Raw genomic sequence first — 16,829 nt, 5'->3', positions numbered from 1 at the left:
CAGAGGTCATTTAATACCCATCCTAGAAAAGGACCAAGACAATCAGGGATATTGTCAACAAGAATATTATGCTGTATTTATTCATTGTAAGTCTGTGTCACTGGTAATGTAAAAGTAGAATTAGTGGTCAGAGTGTGTGATGTTAACCTGCATTTTTGGCCAGAGAGCGCCTTACTCCATTCTTTCCAGCATGTAGAAGAGAATAAGTTAATGCTGGGAATAGATCAGAAAAAAACAAAACATCCAGAGGGTGATTATCATTTTCAGTGCTTTAATTATATATCAGCAAAACAGCTACACAACACTACTATACATAACTGGACTGTTTCATTTAAATCCCAGCAGATGTTAAAGGTCACACAGACACTTGATACAGTTATCAAGTCATTTCATGCACAGGGTCCAACTCTTGTGACCCATCGAAACACATCATTAAGACCAACAGAGTTTATATTTTCTACAAATTGAATTAAATAGATGTTTAGCAGATAATCAACCCCATCCGAATATGAAATAAGTTTTAAGACACGTGGGAGGAACCTGGGAGGAACCTGGTTCGCTTTCACTGCAGACTCTCTGTGGTGACTAAAAGAAATGAACACTAGAGGTCGCTGGAGAGCTTTCACAAGCAGTTTCTATTCTTCTCATTGAACTGTAAAACAGTGCAAATGAATGGAAGCACACAATCTGAATTTGGTTATTATCATAATTGTGTCATTCACTTTGTGCATTTACAGCCAAGAAATCAGAGAAAGCCGTCGGTATCCCCAAAGTTTTAAGAAGTTTTATAGAATGTATGATAAACTAGAAAGAAATACTTATAATAGTTATAGATTGTAAATGTGTGTGTGTGTGTGTGTGTGTGTGTGTGTGTGTGTGTGTGTGTGTGTGTGTGTGTGTGTGTGTGTGTGTGTGTGTGTGTGTGTGTGGGAGAGCGGCTGTGTGCATGTGTGTATACATATGAAAAGCTTCAGCTTATGAGATTGAGGATAGAGGGACTAGTGGCAATACAGCAGTTAAGACATATTAGGTTTTTCTGGAAGGGGAGGGCTTTAAGTACAGTAAAATTTTGACACAAGGGGAGCAGGACTGAAATTTCAAACTGAGGGTGTCTACATATCCTCCTGGAAACACATTTTTCTGTATAGTTCATTTAGACAAAGACGGAGGAGAGGGAAGTTTGAAAAAAAAAATTGGAAAAGTGAAGAGTCTGCCTCTTTAAAGGGAGCATTCAGGCTAACTGCACTATGTAGTGTCCTACACACAAGTTATGATGTATAGTAGACTCAGATGTGGATATCATGGCTTTTATATGTGTTGTTTATGCCAGCATACAAAAATGTTGCTCAAGAATATTAACTTATCTCTAAGGTATTACATAGTATTATCATCTTTATTATTGTTATTATATTATGGTGAACTGACAGAGAAAATATGTGCCATTTGAGCTTTCCTTCACGTGTTTTTTTTTGTTTGTTTTTTTTAACTGTGTAGATAGCCTATTGGCCTATCATAATGGTGCAATCATAGCAACCCTGTCCAAAAATGATGTTCCTTTTGATGTAGGTGATAAATGTAGTTACAGTATTGCATTGTTTAGAGAACAAAAATGCTACCAATTTTATACATGTTTCAGAATTATTGTTTGCATTTATGTTACTAGTACTGTTCTGGCTTGATTCAAACCACCCCTTTGTTAAAATTCAGCAGAACTAATAAAGACATGTGAATAATTCAGCAGTTTTTTGTTGTTGTTGTTGAGCAGATCATTTTTCCTGTTAACGGTGTCTGCTGGAGTTTGGGATTCATTTGTGGCTTGATAATTGCAAACCCACACATCACAGTGATAAACTTGAGAAACTGCGAAATAACAGACAAGATAAAGCTCTGCTGGTTTACTTACTCTGTCTTTATTCATATTATTGGGTTTTATTTTTGCTTCTTGTTAATTATTGGTTAATTTATACTCTATTCTATACCTCTTAAATTATTCAAGCAACCTGAAAAAAGACTATTAAACAATATGTTTACAGTTTTTTTATGTATATGTATATCAAATTGCAACACAGGGACCTGAACAATAACATGGCACTCCCTTTAATTGTATTTGCAAAGTTTTAACCAATACGAATTTCCATATGAACACTGTAATACGTTTTCCTTGGTGCAGTCATCCCTCATCTTCATACTTATTATTAAAATATCTCCTTAAATGAGCTTTCAATGTAAAACTCACTGTTGTTATTTTGTGCAAAAATACATTTAAAAATATATCTGAATCTACTATGAGGTTTCAGCTGTCTGAGTCCAAGACAAATCAAATGAGTATCATCCAAATGTAATCTTTTTTAAATGTTCTTCTTGTGCTACTATTCCTCATCCACAGCTCAGCATAGAAACACAATTTAAGAAACACAAAGAGAGAATTTTGTAGAAAAGACTGAATGTATATAGGATATCAAGAATATTTTTCAAACTCAAACTGCTTCATATAGACTTAGGAATATATTTTGTGGGTTTTGGACCCATATTTTCCTTTGGAAACAGAATAGTAAGGAATCTCATAGCTGTCTTCCAGTATGAACAGGAATGATTATAGTGAGCAAAAGCGATTTCACTGTACATATTGGCACCTGGCTATTTAGTCTTATTTGAATCTGTAATATGTAGTAGGTCTGGTGATAATCTGTAGACATGCAACCTGTGAAGGGTCATTTTGGAAACACATGTACTGCCCTGTCAAATGTTTACATGATATGACGACATAGAAGGAGGATATAGGTTACTGAAATTACATTATGTAAGGTGTCACAGTGAAAGGGTCTGGATCATTCTCTGGGAACATCAAGCACCCTACCACGGTATCCTTGAGATGCTGCAAGCCACAGAGTTACCTCTTGTAAAGATGAGAGACCCTGATGACCTTTGTGTAGAGGAAGCAGTACATGACTGAAAATGACAAGAGAAAATCTGTGCTGAGGTAATGAACACATCAGTATCAATTAAGCTCGTGGTGCAAAGTTTACTGAATACATTTACTCAAGTACTGTACTAAAGTACAATATTTATGTACTTTCAGATGTCAATGACCTAAGCCAATAATAATATTTAACTCTAAACCTTTCACATGGTTTCATTTCAATAAATGTTGAAATGATCCAATATTTCACCAAAAAATTAAAGATTAGAGAAAAAGTCCAAAAACTGAAAACAGATTTGTGTGTCAGAACTTGTTTTTTTCTTCTTTCCTCTCCCATTAATAATCTAGGTTGGGAACCACTAAACTAGCTAACTGTATATAAAGTAGTTGAATCTTGCTCCACCTCCAGCAGCTACAACAGTAACATGCTGCTTACACACTGATGCTTCAAAATTAATAATCTAATGATGACATAAATAATAATAGATCAGTCAAAGGGATGAAAGTATTTTATACTTTAATACTGGTTTACTGCTGATTGCCTACTTATGTTCTTTTACTTAAGTAGGACATTTCATGAAGGACCTTCACTTGTCTTGAGTATTTTTACAAAGCTTTTACCTCTTATCTAAAGGATCTGAGTACTTCTGCCATCATTGGCCCTTTGTTTTGCCCACATTTCTACATACGCTGCGCATTCACAAAGTTTGTCCCTTTTCGGCTTCCTTAGTTTTGCTGGCTAAGCTAACTAGCAGCCATTAGTTATCACTTATCTTCATTTGACCACAAACGTAAAACAAGGAGTCCAAATTAGCGTTTTGTTGTTCGACAACCAGGTAAATAAGCTTTTTCAGCTGCTTTAGTTTGTAAAGGTAGCGTTAATATGTGTGCTTTAGCTTTAACGTTAATATTATTTTTGCTAACTTTAGCTTGATTTGAATAAGTTACATGCTTTCTAATATATTACTAGCTTTAACGATATGTGTGAAGCTCAAACATAAGAGGACAATAATATTCATACTTACCCCATTGTAGCACTCACACTCACAGTAATTAGGACTGCAGGTAACTATTATTGTCATTATCCGTCAACTTGACGATTATTTATAGTATAAAGTAGCATAAAATTGAAATTCTCAAATAAAATACTGAAGTACTGAAAATGTGTCCATCATATTAGAAACAGCAAGTATAGAAGCTCATTTATCTGTAAATCTGTCAATTGTAATTTTATACATCTAATGCATTTTGTATTATTATCATACATAAAAAAGTGTGACGGTGGAGATATGAGCTTTATGCAGGACCTTAAAAAATGTTGTATTCAATATGTTTGTGTGTTTAAAAACATGCTATGAGAAATAAATTGCAAAAAATTCCCAGTGTATCAAATATGATACAAAACAAAACTCATAGATGCAAAGTGTCCCATAAAAAAATTTGAAGGTCCCATAAACACTCCAGTTTCAAAGAATTAGGGTTTTAGGCAATTATTTGATGGTTCAGGCTTTACAGGGTTAAGTACAGCACTTGAGTAAATACACTTAGTTACTGTCTACCATTGAAACGGTGTAATTCACATACTGTTAAAATGCATTTCACTGATCAGTTGTCAAATATTGCATTAAATGGAAATTACCTCGCTTTTATTTCCATCACTGTAGTAACTTAACAAAATGAGCTCGCCTCCTTGAACCCACTGTTGAGATGAAAAGTGAATCAGTCTCCAAGGGTCATATTGTTGTGGGGCCAAAGGTTATGTGAACTCATGGGTAAACACAAACACACACAAAAATGTGATTACCTTCTAATAATGCAGGACAGTGTGACGTACCATTATGAGTCAGTGCTGAACAGTCGTATTCACTCAGTGCCACACTTAACCTTGACTTGTAAGTGATGTAAGAAAATGTGTAGAGGTCTAAAATCAATTTGTGTCTTCACAGGTCAGGGAATATGGTTGTGAATCTCTGCCTGCCCCACTTTGATACAACAATCCATTGCAACAAGGTGGGACACATTACATTCACCTGTCACTTAACTGTACCTTGTTCAACTTGGATTTGTACTGCTCGAGCACCCAGGTGTCAGCGACTACTGTCTAAAGCAAGCAATAAACCCAAATTAATTCCCTCAAGTGGGGTCTTACGAGAGCACCGTGAACATTTTTTCACGTGCTCAATAATTATTGAGAAAGACAGAAATAATATACACAGACACAACACAGGACAGGATGGAGATGGAGGACGTAGACGTGAAAATAAAGAAGCAGATGGACAGAGACGTGTGTGGGAGACTGAATCACAGCTGACCTTGTCGTGTTCTTTTTATTGGTATTTTGAAATCTGATTGTGGCTGTATTATCAACACATTCAAAAGATGTCCTTTCACTCTAAGAGTTTTTCAGTTGTATTTTTTTTTTACTCCTCTACATCACCTTTGTGCTATCAATTTTCACTCTGTGTGAGGTTTTACATTGTTTTGTAGTATATATTGTTCAGTCTGACGTAAATGTGCTGCTCTTGGCGAGCCACATTTCCAGTGAGACGAGGCTCAAAACTTTTCCAGAATTTATTAACCTACATAAACACTTACAAATCTTTGTTGTTTAACCAATTTAGCCTGACAGACACATGAGGTTTGTCATGTATTACACCAGAAACATTCACCAGTTCTACTTAGAAAATCAGTATTGTTGATAAAATGACATGAAGTTCTGGCTTTGATTCTGGCTGAGGACGTTTTTCTCGATTAATCACCACTAACAGCATCTATTATCTAACAAACTTTAAACTTTTCATTTATGTTTGCATCCACTACAGATGTTTAATTCCTGTTTGATTTGTCTCTCGCCTGCAGCTGTGCGCAGACGGGTATGATGTCACAAACCTCGTGTCCACAGACCCGGCTCTCCGGAAGCGAGGCTTTAAGCTGGAGTACTTCCTGCGTCCACCAGTACAGGTGAGATGATGCTATTGCACTTGGGTAGACTTGCTTTAGACACACTTAGCTTCACATATCAACAGACTGAAGTGTGACCGACACCCAAAAGTGCATGTGATGTGAAAGTTGGATCATTACAAGTATTTTACCTTTTTAATTCAAGCAAGAATGAGGTGTTATAACATCTGAGGGATAAGGGTTTGTAAATAGACTTTTGTATTCAGTTTACATACCTGAGGCATGAGCACTGTTATTAATCTTAGAGCATAATCAGCAAATTTAACCTAACCACATTCACGCTATTTTCACTATATTTTTTACATCTTAATGTTTATTTGTGTATCTATAACTGTCCAAATCTCAAGACTTTAGGCTCCATGTCAACAGTAAAAACCCATGGCAAAATTTCTATATTCATCCCCATCATTGACATCCATTCTTGGTGAATTCCTCTCAGGTGACACTGAAGTTTGGCTTCCAGGTGGAGCTGTGCAGGGTGGATGTGGAGCTGTGTCCCTGGGGTATGGACCGAGGACAAGCCTGCAAGAAACTAGAGATCAGCACCAGCTCCGATCCTCTACCTTCCCAGAATTATGTCAAGGGTCAAGGCCATGAACAGGGCCAGCGAAAAGAACAAATGCACATGCAGGTACCAAAACAAAAAACAGAACAAGAACGTGGCAATAAATCTGGTCGGTTTATGGGACACCAGTGGAGTGTTCAGGCCCAAAGTTGGGATGACGAGGCTCTGGATCAACAAAGAGGCAGGACGCACAGTGGGCAGAAGCCCAAAGAGCATGCTCAGTCAAACACTCAATCCAGTAGTTCTGAGCCCGAGTTTAGACTGGTAGGTCGTTGCGAGCTTAGGGAGGAAACCCAAATCTGTTTCTCGCGTTCACATTTTTCTCCCCGGCCGCCATTCCTCTCTGCTCCGCCTCCACAACCTGCCAACTGTCGGCAAGAGGAACTTTGGAATCGGGGACTGCTTTCATTAGGCTCCGTTACGCAACTCCGTGTGACTGTGCCAGTCGGCGGTTCTGCGTCTGCACTGGGGCTCAAAGCTTTGGCCGTGTGGGGACAACCTGCTCGGCACTGCACTGCAGACAAAGTGGACAGAATTAGAAGAGTGCACGAGGCCAGTGAAAGACGACTGCCACAGCCTTCGTTTTTTAGCCCTTCTGTCAGTCAGACCAAACGGCCACAGCGAGCAACAACAACTCCAAGGTATGTATTCATGAGCCACTGTAACATTCTTGTCTCCTTCTGCTTTATAAATTTGTGTCAGAAACAAGATAATTGTTTTTTTTCTGACTCTAGCAATCATGCAATCCCAGAAGAGTTCATCGACCCCATAACTCAGGAGGTAATGACGCTGCCCATGCTGCTGCCCAGTGGTGTGTCAGTAGACAACGCTACCCTGGAGGAGTACCAGAAGAGGGAAGCCACCTGGGGTCGACCCCCTAATGACCCCTTCACTAGTGTCCCGTTCACTGCGACCTCCCATCCTCTCCCGAATCCCCAACTGAAAAGCCGCATTGACCCCTTCATCTTGCAGAGGGGTGACGTGAGGAGGGATGGGACGTTGGGGAGACAAGGGGAGAGAAAAAATCCACAGCCCTCAAGGCTCATCGCTTCTGTGGAGGAAGGAGAGTCCCCAAACAACTCTCCATGTCCCAGTAACAGCTCTGTAAACAGCACTAATATACAGTATAATGCTGGCACCAGAAACACAAACAGGACTACACACATAGAAGACACTGCCCCAGGACATTCATCAGGAAATAGGATTTATACATCTGACTCCCAGCCTCTTACCAAAGATAATAAATTAGAGTTTGATAGGAGGAAGAAACGAGATCTAAGTGGATTTCTTAAAGAGTCAACAGAAGAGTTTGCAGCTGAGAAGCAACAACTACCTCAAACAAAAAGACCAAGAATTGATACAACCTCAGGTGAGAAGAGACATTTTCCTTTAACATATGTGCATTTTGTATTTCTGTGTGTTTTATCTTTTTTTCCTGACAACATGTCTGTTTGTGAACGTTTGCTCCTTCACCATTCCTCTTCAGACCCTAGCTGCAGCTCTCACGAGCAGCGTTTGTCAGCCAGCCTGGACGAAGCCCTCTTCTCTGCCCTGAGAGGCCGACCCTCCTTCACCTCAAATCTGTCATTGCAGCGACAGGTTACTCCTGACTCTGAGTCACCTGACGGCTCACAGAAATGCCAGAAAGCAGATACTTCAACCATGCCAACAGGTAGGATTTGTAAAAGTGCACTGTGAAACACTTTAGGTAATACTCTTCCAAAAATATTGTGCTTCAAAACATACTGCTCTGGCTTTCAAGCTTTGTTTTTTTGCAGTCAGTTTGGTTCCATAGCAATTACAATAGATTCAAATGTTTGCGCAGTAAAACAACGTCCATAGTTAGACCTTTCCTGCATTATAATTCAGTTCAATGCTTCCATCTGTATGGAATTTTTTTTTTTTAGCTTGCACAAAGCATTTGTGTTGGTTTGCTCACATTACAACATGCAGCTCTCTCTTTCATTGGTCCTTTGAATCCATTGCTTTATCACTAGCAGCGCTCTGTTTGTCCGTGCCAGTGTGTAGCTTGTTGTGTAGCAGCAACAGCAGGGAAAAAGTGTAAGCGGCTAATATGACACTGATCTTGGAAAACAATGGATGATCATTTGAGAAAAGCAGTGGAAGCAGTCTTTGTTGTGGACAAGATATCACAGGATGAACCAGATTTCAATCTAAATAATGCCATTTCAGCAACTCTATATGTTGGTCACCCTTCTGACTTTCATATTAAGCAACACAATGTCTCTGCTTTTGAGTTACACAATCAGAATATGTTAAATATCACTGGCTGAATTTTAGCCCAGATACCAAAACACCATCATAATATCAAATGGGATTTTAGATTATTTCATTTCATTCAATCATGATTTATACAGTAGGAAAAGTATGGGCTGGACAAAGGTAAAATTCACTTAGGACAATATATTACCAACATAATACCTGCTAAATATCAGCATATTAACATTGAGCATGTTAGCATGCTGACATGAGCTCATTTAGCTTTTAAGGGCCGTCCCCACTGAGAACTACAACTACGACGACAACGATGTGAGCGTCCACACTGAGAATGATAACGTCCTGTAAACAGCAGTGTCAAGCACTCGCTGCACGCTCCATCTGTGTCCACAGCTAATTATTGATGAGTATGTTGTACAGAGAAATAAAAAGAAAAACAGAAGAGTTCAGAGGTGGATGCTGATTCAGTGTGTAGTAGAAGAAGCAGAAGTATTTCAGACACTAGTTGCTTTGATGTTTCAGTATTTACAGACCAAACTGACCCGACCGACAGCAGCATATGTTGAAGCGCAGTGTGGAAAAATGCACCGCTGCAGCAGTGACACACAGTATGAGCACAGATCTGAAGCCTGAATGATCTGCTAACTTTGCTCTCGGTGTGGACGGCCCTTTAGTCTTGTTAGATTTTCAGGAGCCTGGATTGACCAAAATTGAGTGTAGCCACAAGCCATGTTTTTCTCTCTCGTACTTTTTTGATAGTTTCTCAAGTGATTGAGTAATTTCCAACACTTGGTTAATTCATTGTTGAGAGGCATTCAGGGGTGTAGAAAATCAAAAACTGAGGATCTAGTTGTTTGAGAAAGAAGGAAACTCCTGAAATGCTCTGAAAATGCACAGTTGTACGCGGATGACGCGGTTATTTTCACCCCCGCGAAAACCACGACAGAGGCTGCTCAAATACTCACAACAGCAATGGCTCATGTTCAGGACTGGCTCACTGATTCTTCTGGTGTCTCGGAGGGGAGGAGCTCGCTTTGGTGAGCGAGTTCAGATACTTGGGAGTTTTCCTGGACTTGACATTCTCATTCAGAAAACGCGTCAAAAAAGTGTCTAACTCTGTCAAATACAACCTGGCAAATTTCAGACAGATCAGGAATTCATTAACCAGCAGTGCAGCTTTGATGTTTTTACACTGTATGATCTTCTCACATATAGACTACTGCTTAACGAGCTGGTCACTGGCATGTACGACTGCACTCAAACCGATAGAATCTCTCTATAAAAAAGCCCTAAAGACTCTGGATAAAAAACCCTTCTCCTTCCATATCTGCAAGACCCTTAAAAAACATAATTTTTTAAGTTTCCATAATTTTAAAACTTTTAGATTTGCCTGTTTTGTATATAAGAGTCTCCATGGTCTTGCTCCACCGCCGCTGAATGAATTAATAAAGAAAAGGACTCTGGGAGGTATGAGCACCAGGGCCTGTGATAGAGGAGACAGTGAGATTCCCCACAGGCGCACTATGTATTCCACAATAAGGGAATGCCCCCCCCCACATACTCTTCTTTTAAAGGAAAACTAAAACAATGGCTCAAATCACACCAAAGGTGTGACCACTAACTGGACTTTAGACTACTTGAACATGACTTTTTATTGCATTGTTATACCCTGTCTGGGTCTGGTATCCTCCTGGTTGTGTAATGTATTGTGTTATGTGTGTGTTGTCTCTTCTATTTGTATTTTATCTATTTATTTGCTGTCTCTTCTATTTGTATTTTTTTATTTATTGATTAGGGACTACGGATGCAAATTAGCAGCTTTGCTATAATCCGGCATGTTTACAGAGATGTTTTCGACGTTCATTAATGTGCACTGTCCCTATCCAAAAATAAAGTATTTATTATTATTATTATTATTATCATTATTAAAAACACAATTGAACAACACACAGCTGTGTCTGAGAATTTGAACCTGATGCCTGATGTTAAATGAATATAAATCTGTTAATTAATTTCTAACTTTCTCCCTTACGTTTGTTCACCAGACGAGAAGACGTGCTCTGCGTGTTCCTGCGTTGTCTCCGTTTACTCCACATCTGCTTCACCTGTCTACCGTCTAACCTGTGGTCACTTGCTCTGTCGTGCCTGCCTGCAGAGGGAATCACAGCAACTAAACTCTGTCACCACAGGAACATGCCATCACATCTCATGCCCCGCTTGCCAAAGCCTGATCTCTCGTAATGACATCATACGTGTGCATCACTGACAAATGGCGCAAAAAAGACAAACCTTTAAAGCCTGTGAAGAAATGAAGACTGTCCTCAAGGTAAAGACAGAATTTTGTAGATACTAGATTGATTTTATTTATAGACCATAAACTTTGTTTGACGCTACCTCATGGTTGTATTTTATAACTGCTGAGGATGTAACTTCTCTCTAAACATTTATGAAATTCATAATAACTATTTGAATTACAGTCATTTGTCAAGTTTGTCACGTTCAACAGCCATTTCATTTGTAGTATTTCTTCAATTTTGTTTACTCTACTAAAATTGTCCCTTAAACAAGTGACATGAAAAAAGTAGGTCAGAGTTTTGTTTTTAATTATCACAGGTGAAGAAAGAACATCACTGAAAGCAAATACTTTTGCCAACCTCAAAGACATTTTTTTTTCTAAATGAAAAAGAAAATCTTATCCTCCACCACCTCCACCCTCCTCTCCTACACCTCCACTTTCCAATGTTAGCCTTTTCATTAAGAATTGGCATGAAGCTGCAGCCTTGGTTCTGCAGCCTTTGTACAGATCATTTGTAGATGTTTTGAGGACACACAAAGAAAGGTTTCGTGGACGTAAATGCTGTGAGCAAGAGGCCAGGAGAATTCAAGTGTGAATCGAGTAGACCAAGGCTATGTGGTCATTGTGATGAAACGGACAGGGTCAGTCTCAGCTGATCAGATTCCCTCCTGATGTCATGTTAGCACTGTCCTCATCTCAAGTCCAGTCTCTCTTTCTTTCTTCACTTTATTCACTACTTTACACTCCCTCCACTCTTGTATAGATGTTGTTGCCTTAAAAGGAAAGTGCAGGCATAAAATGTACTGACTGGAACATATGATGGACTCTTTTTTTTTTTACTACTTTTTTACATGTGGGGCATGAAATCTAATATGTATTTGAATGGCAAGTGTTAGTCAGGCAGTGTTAATATATGGAATATTTTTGAATATGTTAATTTCTAGAAAATTGGTATAATTCAGTCAAGCTTTTGTCACATCACTATCACCCACTGGATTATGTATTGTTTTTTCTCCATGTTCCCATTAAGGTTCAGTGTTAAATAATAAATTGTATACACCGTGGTTTCCAGCAGAGGTTTTACTGCACGTCCTCCTGCTGAGTGTTCTTGCCCATCTCTGCATTTTCTGCCTCTTAACACCTCACCTTAATCACTCGTGTGTATGTCATAGCGTCGATAAAAAGGGATAAACAGACCAAAGTCAGGAAAAAACAGTATTTATTGGGCTTCACAATCACATACAGCATAATACATTGGTTGGTTTCCCTGACAACATTTAGCTTAACCAAGGTCATGATCCTGTATCCGCTCAGCGATAGCAAAGACTGAAATCAGGTTTCTTTTTTTTTTTTTTAAGATTCTTTTTTTGGCCTTCTGCTTTTATGTGAGAGGCATTGTAGTCACACAGGAAACAAGGGAGGAAAGAGAGGGGTGTGATGAGGGTCTCCCGGCAGGGAATCAAACCATGGATGTTGTGGTTATGCACCTGAACATTAAGGCCACCCCTATTAATTTTCTGCTTGTTAAAGAAAGCTGGATAAATATTGGTGGTAGATAAAGCACTTCAGTTATATTAATTAGTAAAAAATTAAAATAAAAAAGACTTATTATTGTCAACTGTCAGAAGTTTTGGTTTCTTGTACATCTGGCAGTGAAGAAGCTGAAGTTTATTATTCTGTTATATAAATATAAATGTATATCATGATATAAATGTGATCATGCTTTAACTGGTAAATTCACCCAATATCATGAATTGAATCACATCTTATGACATTTGTTTGTACTTAAAGTTTCATTATAGACATCAGAAGTGATTTGTTAATTTTGTAAAGACATTGTGCTAAATTGTTTCTATAGTTCAGTACAGTAATGCACAAGGGCACCACATCCTGTATTTATTGAATGATGAAGCTTGAATACTGTGACCGTAATTAAAGAACTCCTTCACACCTATTCTCTGCTCTGATGCTCAGTTTTGCCATTAATCACTTACCTGTTAATCAACATCACAACAGCTAATAGATCAGATAGAACCCTAAGCATGGAACAAGAAACAAAACAGAATAATGAGCTGAAATGACTTGTGTTTATTTCAAATGCTAATTAAAATGCTCATTAAGTCTTAAATTATGCCGAAGGGATAATTCGTGTGACCTTGAGGTTGTCATGATGCTAACACTGTTGCCTTCATGTGACAAGTCAAAAATGTCTGTCCAGTGATGAGCAGCTGTACTGTGCATGATCGTCATGAAATGTACTTAATCAGTGCTTAAATCTAATTAGTTGTACACAAACTCCAGTTAATTGTTCATGTAATGCCATTTTTAGTGTCTGCCCTCCTGCCATCTGCCACCCAGGCTCAAATTATTCAAAAAAGTTGTTCCAATAAACGTGGCGCAGTCTTGAATACAGAAAAGGCATCTCCTGTTGTCATCGCTGTTTTCTTGTGTAGATTTGTTAGATGGCACACATCTGATGCAAAGCACTATCTGCTGCGACCCCTCGCTTACACGCCGCGCACAAGCCGGTGGCCTTCGGGCACGCGTGCGCGCGGCGAGCAAAGCTGCACGACAGTGACGTCAGATCCAAGTGTCAGCCCTTTGTCAGATCATGTCCATCTGCTTATAAGTGAGGAGTCGACCGGGGCAGCCGTCAGACACCCACCAGGCGGAGGAACTCCAGGTGCAAGCTCTTATCTGAACCAGCAGCGATGCCTTACTCCATGTTTCCCCTGTGCGTCCTGGGACTCCTCGCCCTCTCCTCCGCCTGTTACATCCAGAACTGCCCCCGAGGAGGGAAACGAGCGCTGTCGGAGTCTGGACTCAGACAGGTGAGGACCATTATCATCACTGACTTTCTTTCTTTCTTTTTGTTTTTTACGCCTTTGGAAATTGAGATCTGGAAATTAACTAACTTCATTTAAAATATTGATTATCATTTAAAATCATGCAGTATGATAAGGATAATTACATTTATATGGAATTCATAAGAAAATGTATTGCTATTACCAGTCCTTTCAGTATCCAACTAAAGAGGAAAAGGAATAACACACCCATTTTTACTTTATCACTGTTAAGGAAAATGATTTTTGAGAGAAAAGTATTAAAACATTGAAGAAAATAAAAAACAATATAGCAGGAAAAAAGCATAAAGTTAAGCTATGTACAAATAAATTGAAATTGTGTGTTCCCCCACAGAAAGGCAAAGCTGCAATTAGACTTTAAAAAAAAAAGAAAAGTAAATATGACAATTAATTTAAATCAAAGTATTTGCGTCATACAAAATGTGAGTGTATGGTGCATTGTATTGTGCCTCATAAAATTGCATTTTCTGATGCTCAAAAAGTGTTTTTTGTATTTTTTGTCACAATTGTATGATTAATAGGGTAGTGACAGAAATCAGTGCATGCAATCAGTTTTGAAAACAAGGTAGACTGGATGTTTTCGTGTAAGTAAGTACATTTTTTTCTATCTAATAACATGTCCATCATCAATGTTGTATGTGAAGGAAGAGTTCATGTATTTCCAAAAATTCATAGTTCTCAGGATAGATTAGAGAACATCAGAAATGTTTCAGCAAACTGAATGTAACACTGGCCAGTTCATGCTTCAAAAAATAATTTTATTGTTTTATTGCACCTGAAAATACATGGTTATATCTGTGCAATTCTTCCTGTAGTGCATGCCATGTGGCCCCGGGGAAAGAGGCCGCTGCTTCGGTCCCAGTATCTGCTGTGGGGAGGGCCTCGGCTGCATGCTGGGCTCCTCGGAAACAGCTCACTGCATGGAGGAGAACTACCTGCTCACCCCCTGTCAGACAGGAGGGAGACCCTGCGGATCTGAGAGTGGGCACTGCGCTGCTTCAGGACTCTGCTGTAACTCAGGTACTCACTGTAAATACTTGATGATGTTAATCCAGCATGAATTGCTCTATGGGCAGTTTGAATAAAGTTCTTTTCTTTTCCACCCTTCCTCTCGCGTTGTGACAGAGAGCTGTGCGGTGGATTCGGACTGCTTGGGGGAGAGTGAGGCCTCAGAACCAGCCCACGGCTCTGCAGCGAGCTCACCTGCAGAGCTGTTGCTGCGCTTACTGCATGTGGCCACCAGAGGACAGACTGAGTACTGATACTGTATCTCTGCAGGTCCCTCTGCTCCTCAGGGCCCCGAGGTGCAACAGAAATGAACGTCCTCCCTGTTCCACTATAAGCCTTGAGATTCGAACCTTAAACCAATAAAATGCCAAGACATACTTTGATCTCTCAACCCCTACTGCTGTGCTAATCCTGTATCTGAAAAGATAACTTGCATTATTTAGATTCTGGGGGAGAGGAATCATGAGTAAATATCATGTTTGTTCTAACCTTAGAAATGTACATACTAATGCACATACTGTAAACAAATTTTATTCTAAATGAGTTGATATGACACACCTTAATACTCCAGTTCAACTAAGAGAGTTATAGCAGAAAACACTGTATATAAGTCAGAGATAAAGGTTGCTGCAGACATTGGTGTAAAACAGCTGAATGACAATGCTTGAGAAGTTTTCTTGTGTAGTAGAAATATAATTGTATATTGAAAAAGGGAAAAACAATAGACTGTATCACTGCCAAAAAAGTTTCTGTCGTCTGCTCTCGTTATTCCCAGGTTTCCACATAATTACACCTTTTAGTAGGTGATTGACTGATAAAACCTGTTATTTATTCTGTTAACTGCTTAAACCATCGTGTACCTGCATGCATGTTTGTGTGTGTGTGTGTGTGTGTGTTTGTGTGTGTGTATACATGGGAAAGTGCGCTGAAGTGAAAGGAATGTGTTATTACCCAACATATAAAACTACACCTGAGATACCAGCCACGATTTTCACAAGTGTCAATCACTTGAACTTGCTCAAGGATCGTAATTTTCCAGAAGACACAGTTCGTTCAGGTGCCGCTGTTTACACAAAACTAGATTTAATGGTTCTACTATTGACACTATTTGTAAAGAAGGGACATCAAACACTGGATTTTTTAAGAAAACTGGGCGTTTTAAGGTAGATTTAATGATAGCTGTTCTGGCAAAACATCTGAATAGTCCAGCACTCACCAATAAAGTTAGTGAACAGTGTTGTAGAGCCAGCACAGACAGTTTATTTCTCAGCTGTGTTTCAACATGTCTAGTTCGCTTGGCTGAAAGAAAATTAAGTCTAATTGTCATATTCTTGTGTGTGTGTGATGTGACTGATATCGCATTTTCCCACCCAGACTATATGGGGGCAGTTTCACCTCTAGCTGGAAACAGATGAGGGAATTCCCAGATGCTGATAGTTACTTGTTCTGATTGATTTGATAATTGTGTGGCAAATCTGAGAACATTTCAAGGAAATTGTGTTGGGTTTCTATCCAGCAACACTTTATTGCAAATTGGACCATGTTGCAACAGTGATGCTAATTATACACTACTGGTCAAAAGTTTTAGAGCATCTCCATTTTCCCAATTTTTATTGAAATTTACTTAGTTTAACAGATCTATATTTATAATCTGGCACTCTACTGAAATATTTTTTGCATGAATTGCAGTTCAAAAAACCCTATTTATCTTATTCTGAGTCTTCATGCAGCTCATCGGTTCAGCCTCTGTTTGAAACAGGCTGGTTTATCTCCTGTCTCTTTAAGGCCCCCCATAATGAAGAGTTCACTCTCTTTTGACTGGCCAGGTTTTGGAAACTGCCCCTTGGGAGACTTCCAGCTTGTACGGAGGATATGTTGACAAGCCATGAAACAAACTACTGTAGTAGTAATTCACTACTTTTTCTTGTTCTTTACCTGAATAGTTAACATCTTAAATACATCGGCACATGTTTGAGC

General features: G+C 39.0%; 2 protein-coding genes across 3 annotated transcripts; both read left to right on the top strand.

The window, feature by feature from the left end:
• Positions 1 to 3,662: 3,662 nt before the first annotated feature.
• On the top strand, positions 3,663 to 12,044 carry ubox5 (U-box domain containing 5). Of its 2 annotated transcripts, XM_062417534.1 has the most exons (8): positions 3,684 to 3,756; positions 4,585 to 4,692; positions 4,867 to 4,930; positions 5,780 to 5,881; positions 6,321 to 7,087; positions 7,181 to 7,815; positions 7,933 to 8,118; positions 10,730 to 12,044. In XM_062417534.1, exons 3-8 carry the CDS (start codon positions 4,877 to 4,879, stop codon positions 10,948 to 10,950), a joined length of 1,965 nt encoding a protein of 654 aa, XP_062273518.1. In that variant the 5' UTR covers positions 3,684 to 3,756; positions 4,585 to 4,692; positions 4,867 to 4,876; the 3' UTR covers positions 10,951 to 12,044. The 2 variants fall into 2 exon arrangements, with proteins under 2 accessions (XP_062273517.1, XP_062273518.1); XM_062417533.1 differs by lacking the exon at positions 4,585 to 4,692 and having other exon boundaries at positions 3,663 to 3,756.
• Positions 12,045 to 13,508: 1,464 nt separating this feature from the next.
• On the top strand, positions 13,509 to 15,244 carry avp (arginine vasopressin). The gene is made up of 3 exons (XM_062417532.1): positions 13,509 to 13,811; positions 14,660 to 14,864; positions 14,970 to 15,244. Exons 1-3 carry the CDS (start codon positions 13,692 to 13,694, stop codon positions 15,104 to 15,106), a joined length of 462 nt encoding a protein of 153 aa, XP_062273516.1. The 5' UTR covers positions 13,509 to 13,691; the 3' UTR covers positions 15,107 to 15,244.
• Positions 15,245 to 16,829: the final 1,585 nt, after the last annotated feature.

This window comes from Scomber scombrus, chromosome 4 (genome assembly GCF_963691925.1).
Source record: "Scomber scombrus chromosome 4, fScoSco1.1, whole genome shotgun sequence".
NCBI lineage: Eukaryota > Metazoa > Chordata > Actinopteri > Scombriformes > Scombridae > Scomber > Scomber scombrus.
The sequence above is the reverse complement of the archived record's forward strand: the minus strand, read 5'-3'. Positions and strand labels throughout refer to the sequence as shown.

Coding starts and splice junctions, on each gene's coding strand:
- ubox5 (XM_062417533.1), top strand. CDS start 4,877: ATGGTTGTGAATCTCTGCCTGCCCCACTTTGATACAACAATCCATTGC. Junction 5,882..6,320: donor TCCTGCGTCCACCAGTACAG/GTGAGATGATGC, acceptor AATTCCTCTCAG/GTGACACTGAAGTTTGGCTT. Junction 7,816..7,932: donor AAGAATTGATACAACCTCAG/GTGAGAAGAGAC, acceptor ATTCCTCTTCAG/ACCCTAGCTGCAGCTCTCAC.
- avp (XM_062417532.1), top strand. CDS start 13,692: ATGCCTTACTCCATGTTTCCCCTGTGCGTCCTGGGACTCCTCGCCCTC. Junction 13,812..14,659: donor CGGAGTCTGGACTCAGACAG/GTGAGGACCATT, acceptor TTCTTCCTGTAG/TGCATGCCATGTGGCCCCGG. Junction 14,865..14,969: donor AGGACTCTGCTGTAACTCAG/GTACTCACTGTA, acceptor GCGTTGTGACAG/AGAGCTGTGCGGTGGATTCG.